The sequence below is a fragment of the Hydra vulgaris genome, chromosome 04, assembly GCF_038396675.1.
Source record: "Hydra vulgaris chromosome 04, alternate assembly HydraT2T_AEP".
Taxonomy (NCBI): domain Eukaryota; kingdom Metazoa; phylum Cnidaria; class Hydrozoa; order Anthoathecata; family Hydridae; genus Hydra; species Hydra vulgaris.
In genome coordinates, this window is record NC_088923.1 from 1,190,001 (window position 1) to 1,215,000 (window position 25,000).

At 28.1% G+C, this 25,000-nt stretch overlaps 1 protein-coding gene and 1 long non-coding RNA gene across 2 annotated transcripts in view; both read left to right on the forward strand.

The window, feature by feature from the left end:
- Nucleotides 1–3,736, forward strand: part of LOC136079506 (uncharacterized) — a 37,090-nt gene extending 33,354 nt beyond the window's left edge. The window contains exons 3-5 of the long non-coding RNA XR_010637971.1: nt 3,063–3,209; nt 3,284–3,440; nt 3,556–3,736. This is a non-coding gene — a long non-coding RNA (uncharacterized LOC136079506). The remainder of the gene's footprint in view (nt 1–3,062; nt 3,210–3,283; nt 3,441–3,555) is intronic.
- Nucleotides 3,737–3,851: 115 nt separating this feature from the next.
- LOC136079505 (uncharacterized) lies at nt 3,852–6,862 on the forward strand. Its single transcript, XM_065795242.1, has 5 exons — nt 3,852–3,970; nt 4,044–5,279; nt 5,462–5,897; nt 6,179–6,336; nt 6,468–6,862. The coding sequence occupies exon 2, from the start codon at nt 4,205–4,207 to the stop codon at nt 5,267–5,269; it is 1,065 nt and encodes a 354-aa protein (XP_065651314.1). The 5' UTR covers nt 3,852–3,970; nt 4,044–4,204; the 3' UTR covers nt 5,270–5,279; nt 5,462–5,897; nt 6,179–6,336; nt 6,468–6,862.
- The last annotated feature ends 18,138 nt before the right edge of the window (nt 6,863–25,000 follow it).

Genomic DNA, 25,000 nt, shown 5'->3' on the forward strand with positions numbered 1-25,000 from the left:
CAAAACAACAATAGAAATATTAGGCAAAAACGGGTCCCTTTTTAACATCCCCCTTAAAACAACAAAAAAATTTTACTTAGAAGTGGCAAAAAACAAAAAGACAGTCGTGCCAGCAGAACTTTTTTGGAACAGTTCAACAAAAACAACGATGCCGTGGACCTCCCACGCATGCGGACCGACTCAAAACATCCTCTTTCGTTTTTTACACAACAGTTTACCTTCTGCGGCCTTGCTAGCCAAAAGCACAAGGCAACAGATCGTCAAAAATAACAAATGCAAAACTTGTGGTAAAATTGAGGACAACATGCATATCTTTGCCTACTGTCCTCCTTCTGTTGAAATTTGGGAGTATTTTAAACATGTATATAACTCCTTGACATCCCGAAACAACTTTTCTCCGATAAATTCGATTTTCTCGATTGAAACGGCGAATTTATCTGTGAAAAACCCCACTTCGCAGCTGCTGTTGACACTCACTCAAACCATCATGAGTGCAATATGGATTAGTAGATGCCACCACATGTTTAGTAACAAAAAAATTGACCCAATGGCAGTGATCAGGGTAATAATCAGGAACATCAGGAATATTATTACCTTAAAATATAATTATCATGTCCGTAGAAACACCGCGGACATTTTCTGTGAGTATTTTTGTATTAAAAATGTTTTCTGTCAAGTAGAGAATGGAAGTCTGAAACTAAACATATGAGATGAAATAAAACAACGGCTCGTTGTATGTTTAGTAAAGACTTCCTTCCCTCTTGCAATTTTTTTATGTTATACAACAAACTTATTATTATATAAAATTAGCAAATCACTGCCAGACCTTATTATATGAAATATTATTTTAACACATAAATTTTTTTTATCTATAGTGTTCGTAACGTAATGTTTAAGTAAAAGTCCTGTAATCCTTTTTTTTTTAATTTTTTTGGATATAAATCTTTCTTTTACCTTATGAACCTCTCCTTTACCTTGTTATACAACAAACTTATTATTATATAAAATTAGCAAATCACTGCCAGACCTTATTATATGAAATATTATTTTAACACATAAATTTTTTTTATCTATAGTGTTCGTAACGTAATGTTTAAGTAAAAGTCCTGTAATCCTTTTTTTTTTAATTTTTTTGGATATAAATCTTTCTTTTACCTTATGAACCTCTCATTTACCTTGTTATACAACAAACTTATTATTATATAAAATTAGCAAATCACTGCCAGACCTTATTATATGAAATATTATTTTAACACATAAATTTTTTTTATCTATAGTGTTCGTAACGTAATGTTTAAGTAAAAGTCCTGTAATCCTTTTTTTTTAATTTTTTTGGATATAAATCTTTCTTTTACCTTATGAACCTCTCCTTTACCTTGTTATACAACAAACTTATTATTATATAAAATTAGCAAATTACTGCCAGACCTTATTATATGAAATATTATTTTAACACATAAATTTTTTTTATTTATAGTGTTCGTAACGTAATGTTTAAGTAAAAGTCCTGTAATCCTTTTTTTTAATTTTTTTGGATATAAATCTTTCTTTTACCTTATGAACCTCTCCTTTACCTAATTTGAAATTTCTTCTTTCTTTTTACCTAATCTGAACTCTTGATTTCTTTCCGCACAACGGCAAAAATAATAAAAAACAAAAAAGAACAAAAAAATATAAAACCAAAAAACACAAAAAAAAAATTAAATAAAAAAACACAAAAAAATTAAAAATTAAAAATACAAAAATTATGTAATAAAATTTAAAAAACAAAAAATGTATATATTTACGCTAGATTGTAACACCATATATTGTAAAAACATAAAAACTTAGTTAATGTTATTAAAAAATTGTAAATATTTAGTATTTTGTAATAAAAGAAAAAAAAAAAAATTATAAAAAAAATGTTATCGTTTAAACAATTGAAAATATATTCTTTTTATATATTTCTTGTAAGTAAAGGAGTCTTGAACGTTATTAACTTTACAATTGCTCATAAATTATGATTTCCCAAAGCTCCAAGTCCCAGTAACGGTGCATCAAAAAAATATTTTTAAGAGATTTAATTAAAATCTTGAAAAACGATCAAATTTATACGTCTCAGTAACGGTGTTTAAAAAAAATATAAAATAAATGTTCTGTCGTTTCGTAGTAATTGCAGAGTATGCCACGTGTAGTACCGATAAAGGTGCAATTAAGAATTAAAGTTAGTAAACTTAATTAAAAATAATTTATTAAATGTATGTTTTCCGTTAAAACAATGGAACATTTATTTTTATATACTTTTTGAAAGTAAAAGAGTCTCAACCGTTGTTAAGTTTACAATGACATATAAAGTATGATTTCCTCATCTCTCTGAGTCTCAGTTACGGTGCATCAAAAATTATTTTTTGTGAGAGACTCTTTTAATCTTTAAATTTTAATTACAAACTTTTAATCTCTCTCAAAAAGATTAAAACATAATCTAAAAAAAATTTTTATAAGCATTGAAACTTATTATTATTAGAGTATCTATAATTTGCATATGTATTTCCTATAATTTACAGTTACTATAAATTATATTATAATTAAAAGTATCAACTGTAATAATATTTACTTTATATCCATTTTAATATTATGTTTTAGTATTAACTATATCATAGTTAGCATTAGCATAGTCTATATTCATAATTTCTACATAAAATAATAATATATAATGATATTAATGAAATCTAACAAAGTAACTAGTTATTTTGTTGCTTGTTACTTTTTTGAAAATTGAAGAAGTTCTTATTAATTTTTTTTTTCAATTTAAATTTGAAAAGCCAAAAGTAGTTTTTTAACAAATTTGCTCGCATTTTGCACCATTACAAAGACTAATGCATAGTAAAATATAGTTAACACAAACTTTTTAGTTTTTATATGTCCTGGTAATGGTGCCATAAAAATTTATGCGCCATTAGTAAGACATTAAAACAATATTTTTCTAAACTATGAATGTTAAATTGTAATGTACAGTAATAGTAAAATTTTAAAAAAGGAAAGGCAATTATTTTGAAAATGTAGTTAAATCTTTAAATATTTAGAACATTTTAAAAACAACATGGAAAATAAGAGACGATCATCTAGAAGCAATGTACCATCTTTAGAATGCGATCCAACTGCATATAAATATTGTATAGAAAAAAAGGATCCAGATTATTTAAAAAAATACTATATCAATGCTATTAATGGTTAGTCAAGTAAATACATTTATAGTTAGTTTTAAATTTATGGGAATTAAAGTTTTTATATGAATTGTTTTCAGGATAAGGTGTTTTCACTGAAGTTATACTAAAAAAGGGTCAATTTAATTGTGCTTATTTTGGTGAATTAATATCTCTAGAAGAGGGTGAAAGAAGAGAAGATATTTATGAAGAAAACAAAGGCAGTTTCAATTTTTTTCTTGAACATGAACAACTTAAGTATTATTAACTATAATAATTTATTACAAATAATTTTTTTTTTTTTTATATCTACAGTTTTTTTTTATTTGCTTTTTTTATTGTTTTAATTTAAAAGTTTTTTTTTTGAATTTAGCATAGATGCAACTAACACTGAATGTATTGGTAAATATATAAATGATAGTCCTATGATGAGTGCAAATGCTATTATTAAAGTTATAATGGTGGATTTTCAGCCATACTTGTGTATCTTTGCACATACAACAATTTTACTAGGCACTGAAATTAGATATGACTATCTAATTTCAGTTTCAAAGGTTTTTTTTTAACTCTATAAGTTTACTTTTCGTACTGTATTTAAATTCTTCGGTCTTCAAACGAAGTAAGTATTACTATTAATATAAGTTTTTATATATTTTTTTTAATTTATTCAAATTTAATTTTCATAATCATTTCTTTATCTAAATTATGCAATAAAGAAGAAGTTAGTCAGCTTATTGAAAACAGGATACACAGTTCTGATGATGAAATTGCATCTGACAATAACAATGGTAATAGTTTTTGTATTTAACTTTATAAGTTCTCAATTTAGTATTTTTATAAAGTTTATAGTTATTGTTATAGTTACTGAATCCAGACACAAACATGGGCATAAGAAACACTACTGTCTTTATTGTGAAAAACCTCTTTCTAAAATCCCAAGGCATTTAGAACATATTCATAAGCATGAAGAACTTGTTATAGAAGCCCTTAATTATCCAAAAAAAAGCAAAGAGCGAAGAAATATGTGGACTTATATAGAGAGGAAAGGTGATTTTAATATAAATATAAATAACATCAAAAATTCTAAAAAAATAACATCTGTAAGAAAATGTACAGTCAACAAAGATGATGAGCTATTGCCTTGTGAATATTGTTATGGTTTCTTCCGAGCAAGGAAACTTAGCGAACATGTTTCAAATTGTTTTAGGCGTGGCAGTGATAACAAGGAAATAAGTTACATAAAAGCTTCTCGTATATTAGTAGGAGAATCTAGTTTGACCAGCAATGCTAGAATTGTACATGAGCCCATACTTACATCTATGAAACATAATGAAATTCATCTAATTATTCGCAATGATAAAGTATTATTGACTTATGGAGCAGTAGAAGTTTTTAAGAAAGAAAGAGACCGTTACCATGATATAAGCTACGCACTTCGAGTTTTAGCAAAGTTATTGTTGCAATACAGAAAACAATTCAATGCAGAAGATGCATCTGCAAGAGATTTAGTAAATACAAAAAACTATGATAACATTCTTTCTTCTATGAAAGTTTGTGCAGATTATTGTGGACCAAGAAAAATTGGAAATCCTCATCTTGTTTTAAGAATAGGATATTCATTAAAAACTCTAGCTATAATAGTTAAGTTAGAGTACCTGAAACTAGGCTTACAAGACATGGTTGAAAACATTCGAAATTTTTTAGAGCTAATGGAACCAGACTACAGCTTTTTATTAAACAATGCACGCAGTGTATATGATTTAAGAAAAAGTAACGCACCAGAAATGTTGCCGGAAGAAAGTGACATTAAAGTTTTGAGAAATTATTGTGTTAGTGAAATCACCAAGTATTTAATTAATCCAATACGTACATTAAATGAATGTATACATTTGTGTAAACTTACCTATGTAAGAATACTAACATTTAATGCTAGGAGAGGTGGAGAACCTGGAAAGTTAACACTACCAGATTGGGATATGGTAGAAAAAGGTAGGTGGAAACGCCAAACTGACATAGATGCTTTAGACGATCCAAAAGAAAAAAAGCTTGCAGAACGATTCAAACTATGTTACATTGAAAGCAAATAAAAAAGGAGAGGTATGGAATTTTATTCACTTATTAAAAGTTTAATGAAATGTTTTTTTGTTTTTTTTTTATTCAGATATTAAGAGTTTTATTTTTTATTTAGAAATAAAAATTTTTTATTCAGACATCTTACTTATATTCAGACATTACAATTTTAATGTTGTTTTTTTATCTTGTATATGTTATTAAATTAGGTTCGTCTGTGAAAGCATTAGTTCCGATTATTTGTACTGAGGAAGTTGTAGATGCAGTCAGACTGTTAATCAGCTCAAAGCATTATGCCTTGTCATCTAACATGTGGTACAGGCTGTCTTAAATTACGTGGTTGGGATGCACTGCAATCTATAACAAAAAAGCTTAATTTATCTAAGCCAAAGCTTATTACACCAACTAGAACTAGAAAGTATTTGTCAACCGTTCTGCAGTTGTTAGACATGAATAATTCTGAGCTTTTGTGGCTTACAAATCACATGGGACATACTAAAGATGTCCATCAAAATTGGTATCGACGCGAGGATTCTACAATAGAATTAACAAAAGTAGCAAAAGTTCTTCTTGCTATGGATAATGGTGATGCAAGGTGCATTCAAAATAAGAAAATCGATTCACTATTAAAAAATGGTTTTAAAGGTTTGTTTTTTTTACTTTAGAACTTTTTTATTTGACTTTTTTTTTTCTGCTAACTACTTAGTGTCGTTTTATATACAAATATGATATGATGAATAATAAAGCTACTAAGACTAACAAGTGTTGAAAAATAGGTGTTAAACAGCACCCACGAATGCGTTTTAAAACTTCGACTTAAACATATTTTAACCTTGATTCATGGATTGGGTAAAAAACAGGTAATGCCCTTTATTCAAATTTGCAAATGTCGGCAGTTGTGGCTATTTATTCGTTATTTGTTATAGGGATACCAAATGTTAACGCAGGAGAAAGTGCTAGTGTTGGCACTTTTTTAGATGAAGATGTTGTTGATAATGGAAATAGAAATGTCATTGAAAATGAATTTATTAATGTTGAGTGTAAAAGTAGAATACAAAATAAACGACAAAACGTGCACGAAGAGGTTATTGACTGAAATTAAATTTACTTTGTTTTTTTTTCTAAAAAGAAAAATTCGTTTTATAATCATAAATAAAGCTTTAATAAAATAGTTTTAAATTTTGCTGTTGCTAATAATTTAGTGTTCTAATTTAGTCGAAGAAAACCTGGAAAGGTTGGACGGAAGAAGAAAACGCATCACTTCGTAAAGCGTTTTCGATATACATCACGAGAAAGATTCCTTGTTCGCTTTTTGATGTAAAAAAAATTATCGAAAGTATTCCTTGTCTTCAAAAAAGAGGGCATAAGATCGTTAAAGACAAATTGAACAATATTATTAGAAGGAAATAATGTATCTGTGTGTATATATTTATATACGTATGTATGTTGGTGGAAAGCTGGGTGGAAAACGGCACCTACAAATAATGATGTGTTTTGAAGTTATTATTTTGAATGCGAATTTATTAACGTTGATTGAATATTTTATTGTTTTTAGTGTATATAAAAAGGTCAGAGTGTTAAATGTGTATATTGAATATATATCAAATTGGTTAAAATTATTTATTTACTTTGTTTTTTAAGCATATTCTAGATTTCTCTAATAATTCACCGAAAAGGAAGTTGAGCGTATTAAAAAAGCAACTAAAATTTAATTAATCTTAATTAAAAAAAATTCAATAACTTCGCTTTAATGATTTTAATTTAAAAAACTTTCAAAAAAGAAACTAAAATCTAAAAATAATCACAAAACGCTCCCTAACGAAAAAAAAAGCGCTATTGGCATAACAATTTTCATAATTTCATGATGTGATTGCCAAAACGATAGAAAAAGTCGCGGTTAAAGAACGCGAGAAAATGCGCGTGTATGTAAATCGTGTAAGTTAATAACTCTTAAGTAGAGCAGAAGTGGACCACTATTTAACGATATAACATAGTATTTTAAGCATATGAATGTATTAAGCATTAAATTTGCAAAAAAAAACAACATTTTCCGAAAAAAAAAACAACAAGTCCCGATAACGGTGAATTTTCTAGTTTTTTAGTGTAAGCTGAATGTTCGTGTAAAGCCCCATTATTGAGACATGAAAAGCAACAATGCCACTCATTGAAATACATCGATTTAACATAGTTTTAGCTGTTATTTTTATCGGGACCTGAAAATGTCCCGACAAAAAAAAAAGTCCTCGTAAAGGGTCAGTATAAAAGCACAATATCTCACTAAAGGTGCGGATGTAAGTACATACATACATACATACAAAAAGTAATAAATTCGAAAAAGCAAGAACATTTAAAATTAAAAATAAAAAGTTTCAAAATAAAAATTCGAGAGGGCCTGTAAATACTCAAAACTTAATACTCTGCTCAATACGGTGCACTATGTCGTAATTTTATACAAATTGGTGGCCAAAAATAGTTTTGAAGAAAGTAATAACTTTAAACTGATTTATTAACTTACATAGTTCAAACACCTGGGCGTTTTGACCCAATTTTAAGAGCTTTTTTTAGTTAAATTTAATGAAGGAAAAATTTTTTTAATTTGTTGGGCTCTAATGACCGTTTTTTTAAGGGACAACTCCGAACAACTAGCCGCGCCACTGATTTTATTATTTAATATTAGTTATATTGTTTCGTTGGAGCTGATAACTTGTAAACATTAACCTCACAGACCTAATTAGTAAACTGTGTAGGCCATAAATACCTAAGAAGACACTTGTAGTTCTACAAAAGAGTAAAAACTTGTTTTAATTTTTTAAAAAGAAAATATTAAAAAAACTTTCTTCAAAGTGATAATTTTTCATATTTTTTACTTTTAATATTGCTACATTTATTTCACACACCAATTCTTAATGACGTGTGAAAAAAATATAGCAATATTGTCCACTTCTAAAATTTAAAAACTCTTTACTTTTTTTGGAAGTTTGAGCACAACTTTTTTCGTTCGTTTAGATTCCAGGGAGAACTAATAAGTGGATTGGATGATCTCATTGCCCGGTAATAGACGTCTTTAAAATTTGGTTGTCTTGAATATTTACGAATATGTAGTTCACGATGCCGTCTATAATATTTGTTTCGGCATTCAGATGCTTCCTCGGCTAAAACTCCGAAGGGAACTGGAGAGTTTATCATTATTTCTGCTCCATGTGCAAGAACTTTGTGAACTGCTGACGGCATTTTATACCAATCATACAGATCTAAATATCGACGGTATACTGTTTCCGGTTTACTGTATAACTTAAATAACTCTGGATTCAATGTTTGCTGACAACTTATTGGAATTCAGATATTTTTGAGAATTTTAATAATTATTTTATCAATCGCTAATATTTTGCTTAGTTCATTTGGGTAAGAGATGGCTTTTCTGCAAACATTTCCGGTGGTAGATGTTCCTGCTCCACTAACTGCGGGAAAATCAACTCGGAGATGTTTTTTTTAAACATTAATTGCTGGATAAATTTCTTTTTGTTATCGGAAATATGTAACAGACACTCTAGAAATCTTATCCAAGCATGTAGCGGAGATATCCCATAGATAAGTGTACCTTTTTTTGCTGTAAATCCACTTAGAAAGTTCTTCAAACAAGTTGTTGCAGTTGATGTAGCTCCGCAAACACAACAGCACTGTGTTGACGATGTATTTGTTATAATTGCTGAAACCTTTCCATCAATCATGCTCAAGATAAAACTGAAATCAATAATAACAAACTTTCCATTAACCACCTAAATACTCACTGAATGCAAATCCAAAATTTCATTTTTTATTTGACGTTTTTTTCCTAAAACTTCGGCAGTTTCTTTGATGAAATGAAGTTCAATTGGCCTACAAAATCTTACACTAAAAGGCATTAAGTTGGTCCATAAAAAATCATTTTTTGAATTTGACACACTAAGCCTCAAAGATGTTGTTACAACTGCAAACATGCTTGAATTTTGACTGTCAACAGAATCGGAAAACACTTGTTTATACAATACCTGCCCAGTAGATCCATCCATATCCCAACTTTTTAAAAGCAACATATTTTCACTTAATTTGGTACTGATATCAAATAATCCATTATTTCTTTTTGCCTCATTTTTAAAATTCTTTCAGCGGTATGATTCATAAGTGCTTGTAAATCTACTTTGACTCTTAAATTACTGACTTCCAAGTAATTATCCTGTGGGCCACAACGGTAACGTTTTGTTTTCTTTAATTTTATTTTTAATTATGTTAATTCCAAACATTAAATGTTAATTTTAAGGATAGGAAAATAACACATATGCAAATAATTACCTAATTAAATGTCAAAAATCAATAATAAACTAACATTTTCAATTGATTATGGAATACAAAGTCTTATGTAGACTTTTGATCAATTAACACTTGGGAAAACAAAAAATTGAAAATTTGCTATAACCTAGGTAGTGCAAACTTCAAAGAAAAATTTCTCGCATAGTCGCAAAAAGTTGCAGCTAATGTTTTAATTTCTTAAAAACAGACTCATTTCCACGTTATTTAATAATAAATTAGTTGATACCTTTTGATACTTTGTTTTTTTCGAGTTCACGGAAGTTGGAAGTTATGATTTAAACTTTTTTTTTCGGCCTAAAACATCATGAAAATTAGAAAGGAAATTTTTTTGTTTTGTTTGAGCATTTTAAGACGTATACAATTTGATACTCTTTAATAGATGAACAAATTAGCAGAAAAAAAAAATATTCACGAAACACTGCAAGAAAAACAAAAAGATATCATTTTTTTTGAAAACTTAAATTTAGCAACCATTTTTGACTATCTCTGGGATTACTATCACCAGAGTAAAAATATTATATATTTTCCTTAATTTAAGTATTTTAAAGCAATAGGAATGTAGTTTTCAAAAATCCGAGACAACATTTTTGTTTTGTTTTGGCCATCCCAATAAACATAGTGCGGTGGGATTTATCTTGATAACGACCATAATGTCTATATGCCCATTATACAATTATGTCATTAATATAAACAAAGCATCGGTCCTTTGTTTATTGAGATTAAAGACATCAATAGCGAAAGTATGGTTCTTAAAGCATCAATTAGATTAAGAAAAATCAAAGAATATGAAATGGTGTTTATAAGTCGCGATCTTACAGCAAGTCAAAATTCATTCTTAAAAATAAATTAAAAGAACGAATCGAAAAAACCGCGTCTAGAGGTGAAAGAGAAAAAATAAAGTTTCACTATGGTATTAGAATTGACATAATACTCGAATTTTCCACAAACAGCCACTAACAACCACTAATTTAGTACCATCTTACTACTACTAACTAAAGTAATTCAAGATCAGAAGTTCAACACTAACTAAACACTTCTTACTTTGACTCGAACAAAGTAACTACCCAGCGAAGCCACTATTTTCCTTGAAACATTTAAGTTATGTCTTCAATCTCAATTCTCAATTCTCAGTGATCCAACTAAATCAATTCTCAGTGATCCAACTAAATATTCGTAGTAGTGCCAAAAACTTTGAAGAACTTAAAATCTTATTAGTTAATCTTAATTTGAACTTGGAAATGTGGTTTTTGGATACAACATTTTATCAAATTTTATTTTGCTCAATTACAAAGCCATTGGATTTAAACGTAAATTTTTTAAAAAAAAAGGTGGTGGAATACATGTCTTTGTGCTTGAAGAACTCACTCATAACATTACATACAACCTGTCATTCACTGCCCCAGATTTTAAATCTATCACTTTAAAAAATTCTAATGAACCATCAAAAAAAATGATCGTAACCTCAACATACTGATCACCTTATGGAAGTTTAAACAACTTTAAAAATTGCTTAAATAAACAATATTGAAATTGCAAAAAAAATAAAGACAGCTCGCTATTATTATTTGGAGATTTCAACGCGGATTGTTTAAAATATGGTGAAAGTAATATAATAAAACAATTTTACGATCGCTTTATAGGAATAAAATGTTTGGAATGATGCCTATTATAAATAAACCAACAAGAGCTACGCAAAACTGTTCTTCTGCAATCGATAATTTTTTCACAAACAGCCTTTGCCACTTGTAAATCTGATATTATTTGAAGTGACATTAAACAGTCTTTGAAAATTTCAAAAACCAAAAGATATATTAAAGAAGGATTCTTACTTAAAAAAAAAGAATCATTACTACCAGAGGAAAAAGTATGATTAAACTAAAGTTGTCTTTTGTGTTTTTCGAGAAAAACTAAAAGTTGCAATGATTACATCCATTTTTAAAACAACAGAGAAAAGTCTGGTCACAATTTATCGACCTGTATTGATGTTACCTTTTTTTAAAAAAAAGTTATTAAAAAGTACTTTTTAAACAAAGAAACACTTTTTTGTATTTCTTTTTTGTGAAAAAAAGTACTGGATTGTACAAGTGCATGAGTACGCAAGCTCTAATGACTTATACAAAAAAATTTTGAAAAATACCAGCGGGAACGGTACATTTTCAAAATTTTTTTGGACGTTTTTATTAGGTTAAACCTAATAAAAACGTCGAAAAAACGTTTAAAAAACGCGCTGCGCCCACTGGAAACCAGTTGAAGTTGTCAGCTGGAGCTTCCTATAATAAGTTCACTTTAGATATTCTTCTAGTCTTCTCGAAAGCATTTGACACCGTTAATCATCAGATTTTTATTATTGGATTGGCAACTAAGTAATTGCTGATTTTTTTTAGAAAATAAAAGACAATTATTATAGAACGAAATAACTTTATTCTGTGATGTATTGCCCATTTTAAGAAACAATCTTTGCCATCGTTCAGGCAGCATCATAATTCCACGTTTATAAAACGTCTGGTTATTATAAGCAAAAAACTGAAACAGGTACTCTAACCCTAACCCTGACCTCACCATTATTATTGAAACTCTTACCGTTTATGGAGTTTTGCAAAGTTCAAAATAAAAGCGATCAGATGGTGCTTGGTCAGGACTATATGGTGGATTTGACAAAACATTCCAACCAAGCTCCAATTCATGTGTAAGGCCTTGAATTGTCATGATGGAATACAACACCTTTTCGATTTGTCAATTCGGGCCGCTTTTCTACAACTGCATTGTTCAATTTTGTTAGTTGTTCAATGTAGACATTTGAATTGATTGCTCGGTTGGGTGGTAAAAGTTCAAAGTAGACAATTTCTTTGTTATCCCACAAAACTAATAACATAACTTTCTTTTAATAAATATCAGCTTTTGATGTTTTTTAAGCTGGTTCACCTGGCTTGCTCCACAATCTTTTGCAATTGACATTGTTGTAAACAACCCATTTTTTATCGCTAGTTATCAATCGTTTTAAAAATGGATCATTTTTATTACTTTTCTTTTATAAATCGGAGATGTTGTTGCGTTGTGTTAAATAATTTTCTTTAAGTTCACGAGGAACCCATATATCAAGTTCTCGGACATAGCAAAGTTGTTTTAAGCAGTCTCTAATGCATTTATGTGATACATGAAGCGTCCTTGCAATCTTACGTATTGTACTGTGACAATCCGAATCGGTTATTGCTTTGATTGTGTTCGTCATCAACTTCAACTGGACAACCAGAGCGTTTTTTATCTTTGAGCTAGAAATTACCAGAACGTAATTTGGCAAACCAATTTTGACACTGCCGTTCTTTTAAAGCTTTGTCATAATAAACATCACATTAAATTTGGTGAGCTTGCGATGCCATTTTACCTCTCCGGAAATAAAAAATTAAAATATGATGAAAATGTTCGTTTTGATTTTCCATTTTTTTAACACACGCCAAACAAAAACTATACAACCAATTAAAAATTTGTTTTACTTATTGATAGTTGAAGAAACATTTATCAAATAACAAAATGTGTTTGATATTTCGATTACGACAGCAAACCTAGAAATTCAACTAAAGCGATTTATGAATGAAATCCGCAATTTCTAAAAGGTGTTAACATTTTAGATTTTAATTAGATATGTTTGTGCTGGCTGGGTATTATCACCTTAACATTATCTCTCTATTTCATTTATCAAAGAAAGAAATAAAACAAATACTAAACTGGGTTTACGCTAACAGCCCGATTTTTAAACACTGATAAAACCAAGTTTTTCTTGATCCATTCTAAACAAAAGTTTCAATATGTTCATACAAAAGTTTCATATGCTCTTTCACAAACATACTGCTTCGTGTTTACTAGATAAAAACTTATCCTGGGGAGATCATATTAAACATATTCGTAGTATAATCTCAAGAATCATTGGTATTTCGTGTAACACCCGTAAAACCTTTGACAAATCTACACTAACTTATACTCGAATGTCTCCTGAAACAACAGAATCATGGTAATTTTAATCAACCTGTCAATATTATCTTCATCAATTTAGCTGAAGTTTTTGGCTAGTTAACAAACTAAAACTTGTACTTTGTTTGAAATCTGATTATAAGTGTAAATGTGACTTGTATATATATATATATATATATATATATATATATATATATATATATATATATATATATATATATATATATATATATATATATATATATATATATAAATATATATATATATATATATATATATATATATATATATATATATATATATATATATATATATATATATATATGTACGTATATATATCAGGCCTTGTTACGAGATTTCGCTATATATATATATATATATATATATATATATATATATATATATATATATATATATATATATATATATATATATATATATATATATATATATATATATATATATATATATATATATATATATATATATATATATATATATATATATATATATATATATATATATATATATATATATATATATATATATATATATATATATATATATATATATATATATATATATATATGTACGTATATATATCAGGCCTTGTTACGAGATTTCGCTGCGTAGCGAAAACGCGTAACGCATTTTTAAGTAACTCAAAAAACAGCAAATATATTTTGCATCGTTTGAAGTTATATTGCGTCACTAGCGTCTTTACAAGTACCGCATTGTAATTAAAGTTATTTTATTAACGCGTTAGAAATCATACAAAAAGTTTTTTTTTTCTCACTATAACAAAAGTTACAAATAAAATCAAAGTTCTTATTAAAAAAATCATTTTTATTATTTTTTTCAAATATAAACTAAATTTTATTTTGAAAAAAATATTTTTTCATAAAACGTAAAATATTTGTTTATTTTCTTATGATTTTACATTTGGTTTTTGGTTATTTTATCAATTGTTAATAAATTTTTTCTTATTTAATTTGTGAACTCTTTTTAAAAATGTTTTTAAACAATAGAGTTTTTTTTTGTTATTTATCAGTTAACGATAACATATTCGTGATCATAATTTATTTTCATAAATTAAATGAACGTCATTAAAACTTTACGTTATTGAATTAACAATAAACAAAATATGTTATTAATAAAATTTTTACATCAAAATAAAGCGTGTATTTTTTAAACTATTATGACTAAAAATAATTTTTATATTTAAAAGGAATTTATATATTTAATTCCTTAAGATAAAACTTAAACACTTTATTTTTTTTAACTAATTTTTAATAAAAAAAAATAAAAAAATGAAACAAACTGTTTCTTTAACAAAAAAATCTATTAGTTTACAATTGCGGTTAAATGCTTTTACTTACGATTTTATTTCTTCTAAATAAACGTCACGTTAACGATAATCAAAAGATAATTTAAATTCTAAAAGATATAAGTTTTTGCGTAGCCCAAAACTGCTGATCGCGTTGGCAAATCGCCTTTTCGCAAGCAAAATGCGAGCTGCGTAACGCTTCTTAACAAGGCCTGATATATATATATATATATATATATATATATATATATATATATATATATATATATATATATATATATATATATATATATATAACATATATATATATATATATATATATATATATATATATATATATATATATATATATATGTGTGTATATATATATATATATATATATATATATATATATATATATATATATATATATATATATATATATATATATATATATATATATATATATATATACATACATATAACTGTATACTTTATGTATATATAAACTTTAAACATTTATATATTCTTTATATATATATATATATATATATATATATATATATATATATATATATATATACATATATATACTTAATACATATATATATATATATATATATATATATATATATATATATATATATATATATATATATATACATATATATACTTAATACATATATATATATATATATATATATATATATATATATATATATATATATATATATATATATATATATATATATATATATATATATATATATATATATATATATATATATATATATATATATATATATATATATATATATATATATAGTTCTATAGTTTGTTGGCTTTAGGAAGAGCGGAAGGAAAAAAGTGATTCTTACGCCAACACATACGTCACTTTTAATTACTTTTGACTTTCGTCCAACATTTCCGTGTTGGACGAAAGTAAAAACCATTAATTTAATTACAAATTAATCGTTTTTTAAAAAAGCCACAAAAACGCAAATTTAATTGACCAGAATGTTTTTAAAAACATTCTGAATGTTTTTATAACATTTTGAATGTTTTTAACAATATAAACAATGTTTTTATTTTTATTTTTTTTAATAAAATGTTTTTATTTTAATTTTTTTTAATAAAATGTTTTTATTTTTATTTTTTTTACTGTAAATCATGCGCGGAGTGTTGCTACATCGACTATCTTATAGCCTGACTCGCAAGGGAGTGCTGCTACATCGACTGACAAATAGCCTGACTCGCAAGGGAGTGTTGCTACATCGACTGACAAATAGCCTGACTCGCAAGGGAGTGCTGCTACATCGACTGACAAATAGCCTGACTCGCAAGGGAGTGTTGCTACATCGACTGACAAATAGCCTGACTCGCAAGGGAGTGCTGCTACATCGACTGACAAATAGCCTGACCCGCAAGGGAGTGCTGCTACATCGACTGAGGGTTTGGTTGGGGCAGGCAGTCTATCATTATTAAAAAAAAAAAAACTCCGGTCTTGCACTTTAATTTTTACTTTTTGTCAACAAAATATCGAAAAAACTTTCGGACAACATCTAAGGGTTCTATATATATATATATATATATATATATATATATATATATATATATATATATATATATATATATATATATATATATATATATATATATATATATATATATATATATATATATATATATATATAAATATATATATATATATATATATATATATATATATATATATATATGCGCCCAAGTATTATGTATCAAAATCGGCTGAGCGAATAAGTGTTTTGTTTCATTCTTCGCACAAGATCTTGAGTAAAGATAACTTTAAAAAACTTTTTTTAAAAAAATAACTAACTTATATACTTTATTTCCTCATCTGAAATTTTTTGGTAGTTTCAAAGAAAGTTAACAAATTCAGAAATATGTTTTACGGCGCTGAAAAAACTCTAATTCCTCCGTCAATATTATCCAATACTACATAAATAACTTGGTTTAGAAACTTGGATTTCAGGAGAGATTCGATTCTGGCAGGCTCATTTCATTCAAATTTTTGCAGTGAGATTGATTTCTTATGGAGGTAATGCAGCCATCAACTCAAACAATAAACCTTATCTTAGCAATAAAGTTTATCATCAAGTAATAAAAAGTGTTTTTATATTGCTCTGAAAACATGAGTTAATTGAATAACGGCACACAAAACTGATTATAAAGTTAGATGTAAATTATTAAATCAAATTAGTAAAGTAAAAAATTTGTCCAGCTGGAAGAAAAGAATGTGGAAAACAGTAAAAGTCAAATTTTTAAAAAATAGTGAACTAAAACTGACGCATTTTTCAAAAATAATTATATTGATGTTTTTTCAATTAAAGCGCCTAATTCATATGTAGCAAAAAAAAATTATTTTTAAACTTAATTTACAAAATGATATATTTTAGATATATCATATATATTACATTGATCAGAGTTGTTTACCTTCCGGTTAACAACTCTTGTATTGAGCACCTTTCATGTTATGAGTACAAAAATGCACATTTTGTTTAATATGCATGGTTCCTTTCAAATCCACTCAATGGGTTACAAATAGTTATTTTGTCATGAAAAACATATACAGTACCTGAAAAAATGCGTAACTTCGTTCCAATCATTTTTATTGTCTCGGTTTAATTTAGGCAAACCTCTGTAAGTGCTGAATTGTCTTTCCGGTATATTGTATATAAGTACAGCAGAGATTTGGCTTTCATAGATTTTTCCAATAAGAAAAGCCCAATTTTTAGATTTAATAATACTTTGTTGGAGATAAAATCCACCGTTGTGCGAAAAATCTTTCTGAGCATTTCCAATTAAAACATTAACTCCATTAGTTAAAATGTTTTTTACAAATTTCCCAGTTGTTCCGTGAAACCACGTTTCAACTCCTAAAAATTATTTTATACACATAAGAGAAGTTTTAAAATGAAAAACAGCCAATGTCTTTTACAAGTTTCCTTCCTCTACATTATGAACGTCTACCCTCCGCTGAAAAAAATTATATAAAGTCCTCCTGCTCGCTTAATACAAAGAAGGTGGGTAAAAAAAAAGGTGAAGGAATCTTTGGTCTAGGTCGTATAAACGGATATCTTAATAAAAGTGAGGGTAAGAACTTTTTTTTTAATTAAATTTCAATTTATCAACGACATATAATTAAAACTTCGTGAATTCGTATCTTTTACAGAACACACAAATAATGGTGAGTTTCCACTCATGCGTTTATATGTACATTTTTTTAAAGCGACTTTTTACTACTATATATATGTATATATACATATATATATATATATATATATATATATATATATATATATATATACATATGTACATATATATATATATATATATATATATATATATATATATATATATATATATATATATATATATATATATATTATATATATATATATATATATATATATATAAATATATATATATATATATATATATATATATATATATATATATATATATATATATATATATATATATATATATATATATATATATATATATATATATATATATATATATATATATATATATATATATATATATATATATATATATATATATATCGCAACTCAGCTTGCGTAGTGAACAGATGTGTTTTTAATAAGGTGACCATCGTCTTCCTTTTCATGAAGAAGAGCGCCGTAAAAATCTTAGTTTTAATTACCTTTGGCGCTGCAACCTCTTACATAAAAAGGAGAACGGTGGTCAGCTTAGTTTTTAACAGCTTTAATAAATCTTTCTGAATTTGCAAACGCGAAAAATTATAGATATAAATTTACATTTTTTTTGTAACTTGTAAAAGTGTAGACATTTTGCTTAAACTCTCTTTTTATATATCATGGCAACATTATCAGAAATTAAAAAAATGTTCATGGAATTCAAGAAAGAAATGCAAAATCAAACGGAAGCATTACTCAAACAACAAGAATAAAACGTTTTAGATATTATAAGGAGGAGGCTGAATAAGTGCGAATTTCATAACTGCGAATCTGCATAAGTGCGAAGCAGTTGCAAAGACTGGCATAAGTGCGAACTGGCACAAGCGCGAACTGGCATAAGTGCGCCGAAAGAATTTGCAAACATTGGGATAAGTGCGAACTGGCATAAGTGCGAACTGGCATATGTGCAAATCAATTGCAAAAACTGGCATAAGTGCGAACTGGCACAAGCGCGAACTGGCATAAGTGCGCCGAAAGAATTTGCAAACATTGGCATAAGTGCGAATTGGCATAAGTGCGAACTGGCATAAGTGCGAATTGGCATAAGGGCGAACTTGCCAATTCGCCAATTATGCCAATTTGCACTTATGCCAATGTTTGCAAATTCTTTCGGCGCACTTATGCCAGTTCGCGCTTGTGCTAGTTCGCACTTATGCCAGTTTTTGCAAGTGATTCGCACTTATGCCAGTTCGCACTTGTGCCAGTTCACACTTATGCCAGTTCGCACTTATGCAGATTCGCAGCTAAGAAATTCGCACTTATTCAGTCGCCTCATTATAAGCGGAAATACGAAAATATTTAACAATCGACTGGATAAAATTGAAAACATTCTAAATGAAAGCATATTTAAAATTAAAATGTTTGAGAAAGATATTGCAGATGTTAAATTAAGTTTATTTTTTCAAGAAAACCTTATTGATCAAAAAGTCGAGGCATGCCACAACAGCTTTGAAAAGAATTAACTTGTTTACAACTCTTAAAGAATCAACAAAAAAACATTGAAGATAGAACAAGAATAGATAACTTAAGAAATAATGGGTTACCGATAAGTGATAATGAAACGTGCACACAAACGGAAGAAAAAGTACAAATATTTCTTGAGAAAAATCTACGTTTGTAGGGAATCAACATTGAACGCGCACATCTTACTGGAATTCAAAAAGATGATCCTACAAGATCAATCGTGATAAAAATAAAAAATTATAAAGATAAAATAAAAATATTGAAAAAAAAAATTGATTAAAAGGATCAAACATATATGTCAACGAAGATTTTTCCAAAATGACAATTGATATTAGAAAAAACTTGTTTGAGAAGTTAAAGGACGACGTCTAAAGGGAGAAAACCGTGCCGTGAGGTATGACAAAATTATTCATTTAAAAAACGAAGTTTAATACTCAATTAATGTTCCAAAGTAAAAGTAATGCATTCTTTATTTTTAAACTTTCTATTTTTTTATTTTCTTGTCTTTATAAATGGCGGAAACAATAAACTTAAATTTTTTTAACACATTTTCTGGTCAAAGCGCACGTCACTTTTCAAAGAACATTGACCCTGACGTAAACATTCTTGACTATTATTCCTTAGAAACTATGCTCAGTTGGGATTTTATTATTGAGGACAACCGTTTGGATAGCGTCGACAAAAATTGCAAACATCTTGACCTCAAAGGTACCGATTTTAAAAGCATGATTAACTCCTTTAAAATTTATAACTGGGTCCTGGCTAACCTAACATTTGACTAGTGTTATGCATATCTATCAAAAGAGTATTTCACCGCCATTTCATCATTCACTCCAACTCGCCGCAACTTATTCTCAATTAGAACAGACACAAAATGGCTTAATGATGAAGTTAAGCAAGCGTCAAAAGAGAAATATACTATTTTTGCCCGACTTGCACCACCACAAGACCGAAAACACCTAGTAAAACCGGAGTTTAACAAAGCCTCGCCGGAAGTCAAAAGACTTGTTTATAAAGCTCTTTGCACACACGAACCTAACATCATAAGCAAGTGCAAAGATAACCCTAGACTTTTTTTCATGACTTATTTAACATGGCAAAAACTGCAAAAACCATAATAGAGCTCTTGAGAATGAAAACTAACATTCGAAGGAACTGAGATATGCAACTTGCTAAACGAACAGTTCTTCTCTGAATATAGCAAGGATCTTCCCAGTGATGCTCCTGTTCTCCAAACACACATTAACACAATTCACACTATAAATAAAGAAAACTTCTCCCAAGCCGCTGTCTTGTTGCGTTTCTCAAAACTGGAAAAACATAAATCACCAGGTATTGATAGGTTTTATCCTTTCATCCTTTCAGAAGCTCGTTTAGCGTTAGCACTACCTACTACTGGTCTTTACAAAGTCTTTTATTACTGGAGATTTTCCTGCTTGCTGGAAGCATGCCAATGTCACACCAGTTTTTTTAAAAAGTTACAAGACAAAGCTAGCTAGCTACCGCCCAATCTCTCTCGCCTTTGTTCTATGCAAGGTGATGGAACACTTAGTTTGTGACTTCATGCTCAAGCATATGACTGGCCATAATCTGCTCGACAGTAATTAACACGGTTTTGTTCTTCGCAGATCGTGCATGACAATTCTAGTTTAGACTTTCGACATTATATATAACGCGCTTTAATCTCGTCTTGGAATTGTAATGATCCTTTTTGATTTTGCTAAAGCCTTCAAAACTACGCGCGAATGGCTTCAACACAAGTAAATGTAGCTGGATAGCATCGTTTATAAATGACCGCAGTCAAAGAGTTGTACAAAATGTTTATATTTCTGATTGGTTAGATGTCCAAAGTGAAGTTCCGCAAAGTTCTGTAATAGGACCATTTCTCTTCGTTATTTTCATCAACAATATGCCAAGTCTTACTCATCACTGTAAACTCTTTGCCGGTGATAAAAAACTAATAGCTGTGATCAAGGACACCTATGACTATCAACTTCTCCAAGAGGACATTGATCGCCTAGTTAAATGGGCCCCCACATGGAGGATGAGTTTTAACGAGGACGTGTTAAGCCATGTTTTTTGAGAAGAGAGTTAATAACCGCCTCAACACTGCATTTATTTATGATTTGCCTGTCTCGCACTTAATGTTTACCACAACAAAGCCTTAGTGAGACCACCTCTGAGCGTTTACCTTGGTATCATTGTCAACGACCAACTTAAGTGACAAGATCAAGTCGCACACGCTAAACCGAAGCTAACTAGGCACTAAGCATGTTAAAAATAACATTTCACTATTGGGACATTAACAGCTTTCGTGTACTTTATACAACTTATTTACAACCACATCTCGGCTTCGCTCTGCCGGCTGGAACTCCTATTATTTCGGAGACATAGATGCTCTCGAATCAATGCAAGAAAGAGCCACTAAGCTAGTACCTCATCTCAAGCCTTTGAGTTATCATCAAAGAGTAGCTGCAATAAATATTCTATGGCTGAAGAAAAACTCATTAACCAATGTTAACTCAAATTGTCATCTGCCACGCATACGGGGCAAGATGACAACTTGAGTTAAAAAAGTTTATAACTTTAAAAAAAGAAAACTCTATGAAGCTATAAACGCCTCAAAAACCATCATCACAAATTCTCGTTTTTAAAAAAAGTGACTAAACAATGCAAGAATAGCAAACAGTACAAGTAAACATCCGTTTAGCATAGATGAGGCAAGCCATCTTTCTCTGGTCATCTTGCCCCAGGATAATACAATCTTTAAAATGAATCAGAGCTATACATAATCAAATTATCATAGCCTAAAACGTTTTGCATCGCTTTTAGATTAATCAAACTAAATGGATATTTTTCGCTTACCTTTAGCTGGTGATGAAGCGATGAAATTAATCAAGTCAAACAAGGATAAAAAGTTTTTTCTCAATGTACTTACCCCAAAGTAGTTTTAGGGACCTATTCTCTTTTTGGTCATTTTTTTAGTCAATTTTTTTCAAAATTATTTATTTTAATATTTAATTATTATAGGGGCAAATGCCCCTGCTGCCCACACAGTTCCTTCGGGCCTGATATATATATATATATATATATATATATATATATATATATATATATATATATATATATATATATATATATATATATATATATATATATATATATATATATATATATATATATATATATATGTATATATATATATATATATATATATATATATATGTATATATATATATATATATATATATACATATATATATATATATATATATATATATATATATATATATATATATATATATATATATATATATATATATATATATATATATATATATATATATATATATATATATATATATATATATATATATATATATATATATATATATATATATATATATATATATATTAATCTTTATATATATATACATACATTTATATTTTTTATACACATACATATATAAACTTTATTATATACATATATTAGGGTGGTCCTTATTTATAAGGAAAAAACTTTTTTTTCGAACTATTTTGAAATTATTTGCCTGGATGTATCATTTCAATAAATAAAAAATATAGTATTAGAATAAACTATATCTTTATTTTCCGTTTTCATTTTATTAGTATGTTTTTATACTCAAATTTAAAAAATGTACCTTTATATAAGACATGAAAATATACCAAATTTTAGCTCAATCGGTTAATATTAACACGTGCCGCATCGACGCTGAAGTTGTGAGATTCAATGTAAGGCAGTTACATATAAGAACGACAATGTACGCTCGACTGTAAACATAAATTACGCATTTTTTTTTAAATTTGAGTATAAAAACATACTAATAAAATGAAAACGGAAAATAAAGATATAGTTTATTCTAATACTATATTTTTTATTTATTGAAATGATACATCCACTTCAGATACATATGTTGGATTAAAGTAAGCCTCCTTTTGTGACGACTGGGAACTCTCTTCGGTACTCCTGAACAACCTGAATAAAATAAAAATAATATTGAATGTGTTTTCTAAACCTAGCCTATAGAATGTGTTTAAGAAAAAAATAACAAAATAATAAATTTGTTTATACATACCTGTATCAAAATTTGTTTTTGATGCTCATTTTTCGTCATTATTTCATTGTAATCTTCAATCAACTTCACTCCTCTTTCTGCAATATCATTTGTACATTTTAAGGTTGAAATGAACTTTTTTCCTGTGCGAAAAAAGTTCATTTCATCCTCTCTGTTTTCCCAATTCAGCGGATCGTCCTGAAGAAATTTAACACAAATACCGAATCGTTTAAATAACTGAAGTGAATTGGCGGACAATAATTCAGTTGGTAGATCTTTTTGAACAAAATTTTGGACACCTCGCATTTGCAACGATAGTTTTTTCTCAATGACTTCTGTCTGTTCATTTTCTTTTTCTTTTTCATTCACAGTCTCTATGTTTTTACTTGCACATCCCATAATTTTTTGAGCCATTCAAATTTTTTCAACTCTCTCAATTCTATCGTCAAATATTGCCATGGCAGCACATTCTCCACTTAGATACCATCATTGGTTTAAAAATTTTGTTATTGCAATGGTTGCAATGTTTTCATTAATATTTTTAAATTTAACCAATTTTCTCAAAAAGTATATATCATTTAGGGGAGCTCCTGTAGTATTCGTTGCTGAAAAACAGGCCTCTACATAACAGTATACAACGAAAACACAAATTTCTGCATTCAGTTTTGAATTATCCTTTCTCATTTTCATTTGATCGCGAAATAAAAAAAGTTTTAAACAATAAATCGCTTTAGACATCCATCTCGCTAAATGATATGCACCGGGGGCCCTAAAACTCACATTTGTTTTATCTCCCAAAAAAATGAACGTCAATTGCAAAAACTCTTTGTAGTCATCACGTGGTTGTTCTTCTGCAAGTTTCTGTTTCACAAAATAAATAACTTCGGGCGCTACATCTTTCAGTGCATTATAAATGGCTTCATCGCTGGTATAATCTAAAAATTTCATTTTATCAATATTCTTCCAGTTTTTTTTCAGTGCTTTGAATTGAGCAATTTCAGGGCCGGATGCTACAATTGCTTTTGTCCTCGTAAATACACCAGCCAAAACGACCTCAAATATATGGTGTCGGCATGGAAGTCACAAAATATCTCGCCCTAACCTTTGTTGAAGCAGAACTGCAGCTCCTTTTATACGTCCAGTGTTTGATGCAGTAGTATCAAAACAAAAGGCTTGAATTTTTTCGGTTAAATTCCATTCATCAGTGATATGGAACACAGCAGAGCAAACTTCTGATCCTCCTGATGATGCAATTCCAGGTACTCCTAATATTTGTTCAAAACCAACCGCGATCACAGGAAGCCAATCAATTTTCTCATTTTTTGT

Excerpts from the sequence above, each read along its gene's own strand:
- LOC136079505 (XM_065795242.1), top strand. The coding sequence starts at position 4,205 with ATGTGGACTTATATAGAGAGGAAAGGTGATTTTAATATAAATATAAAT.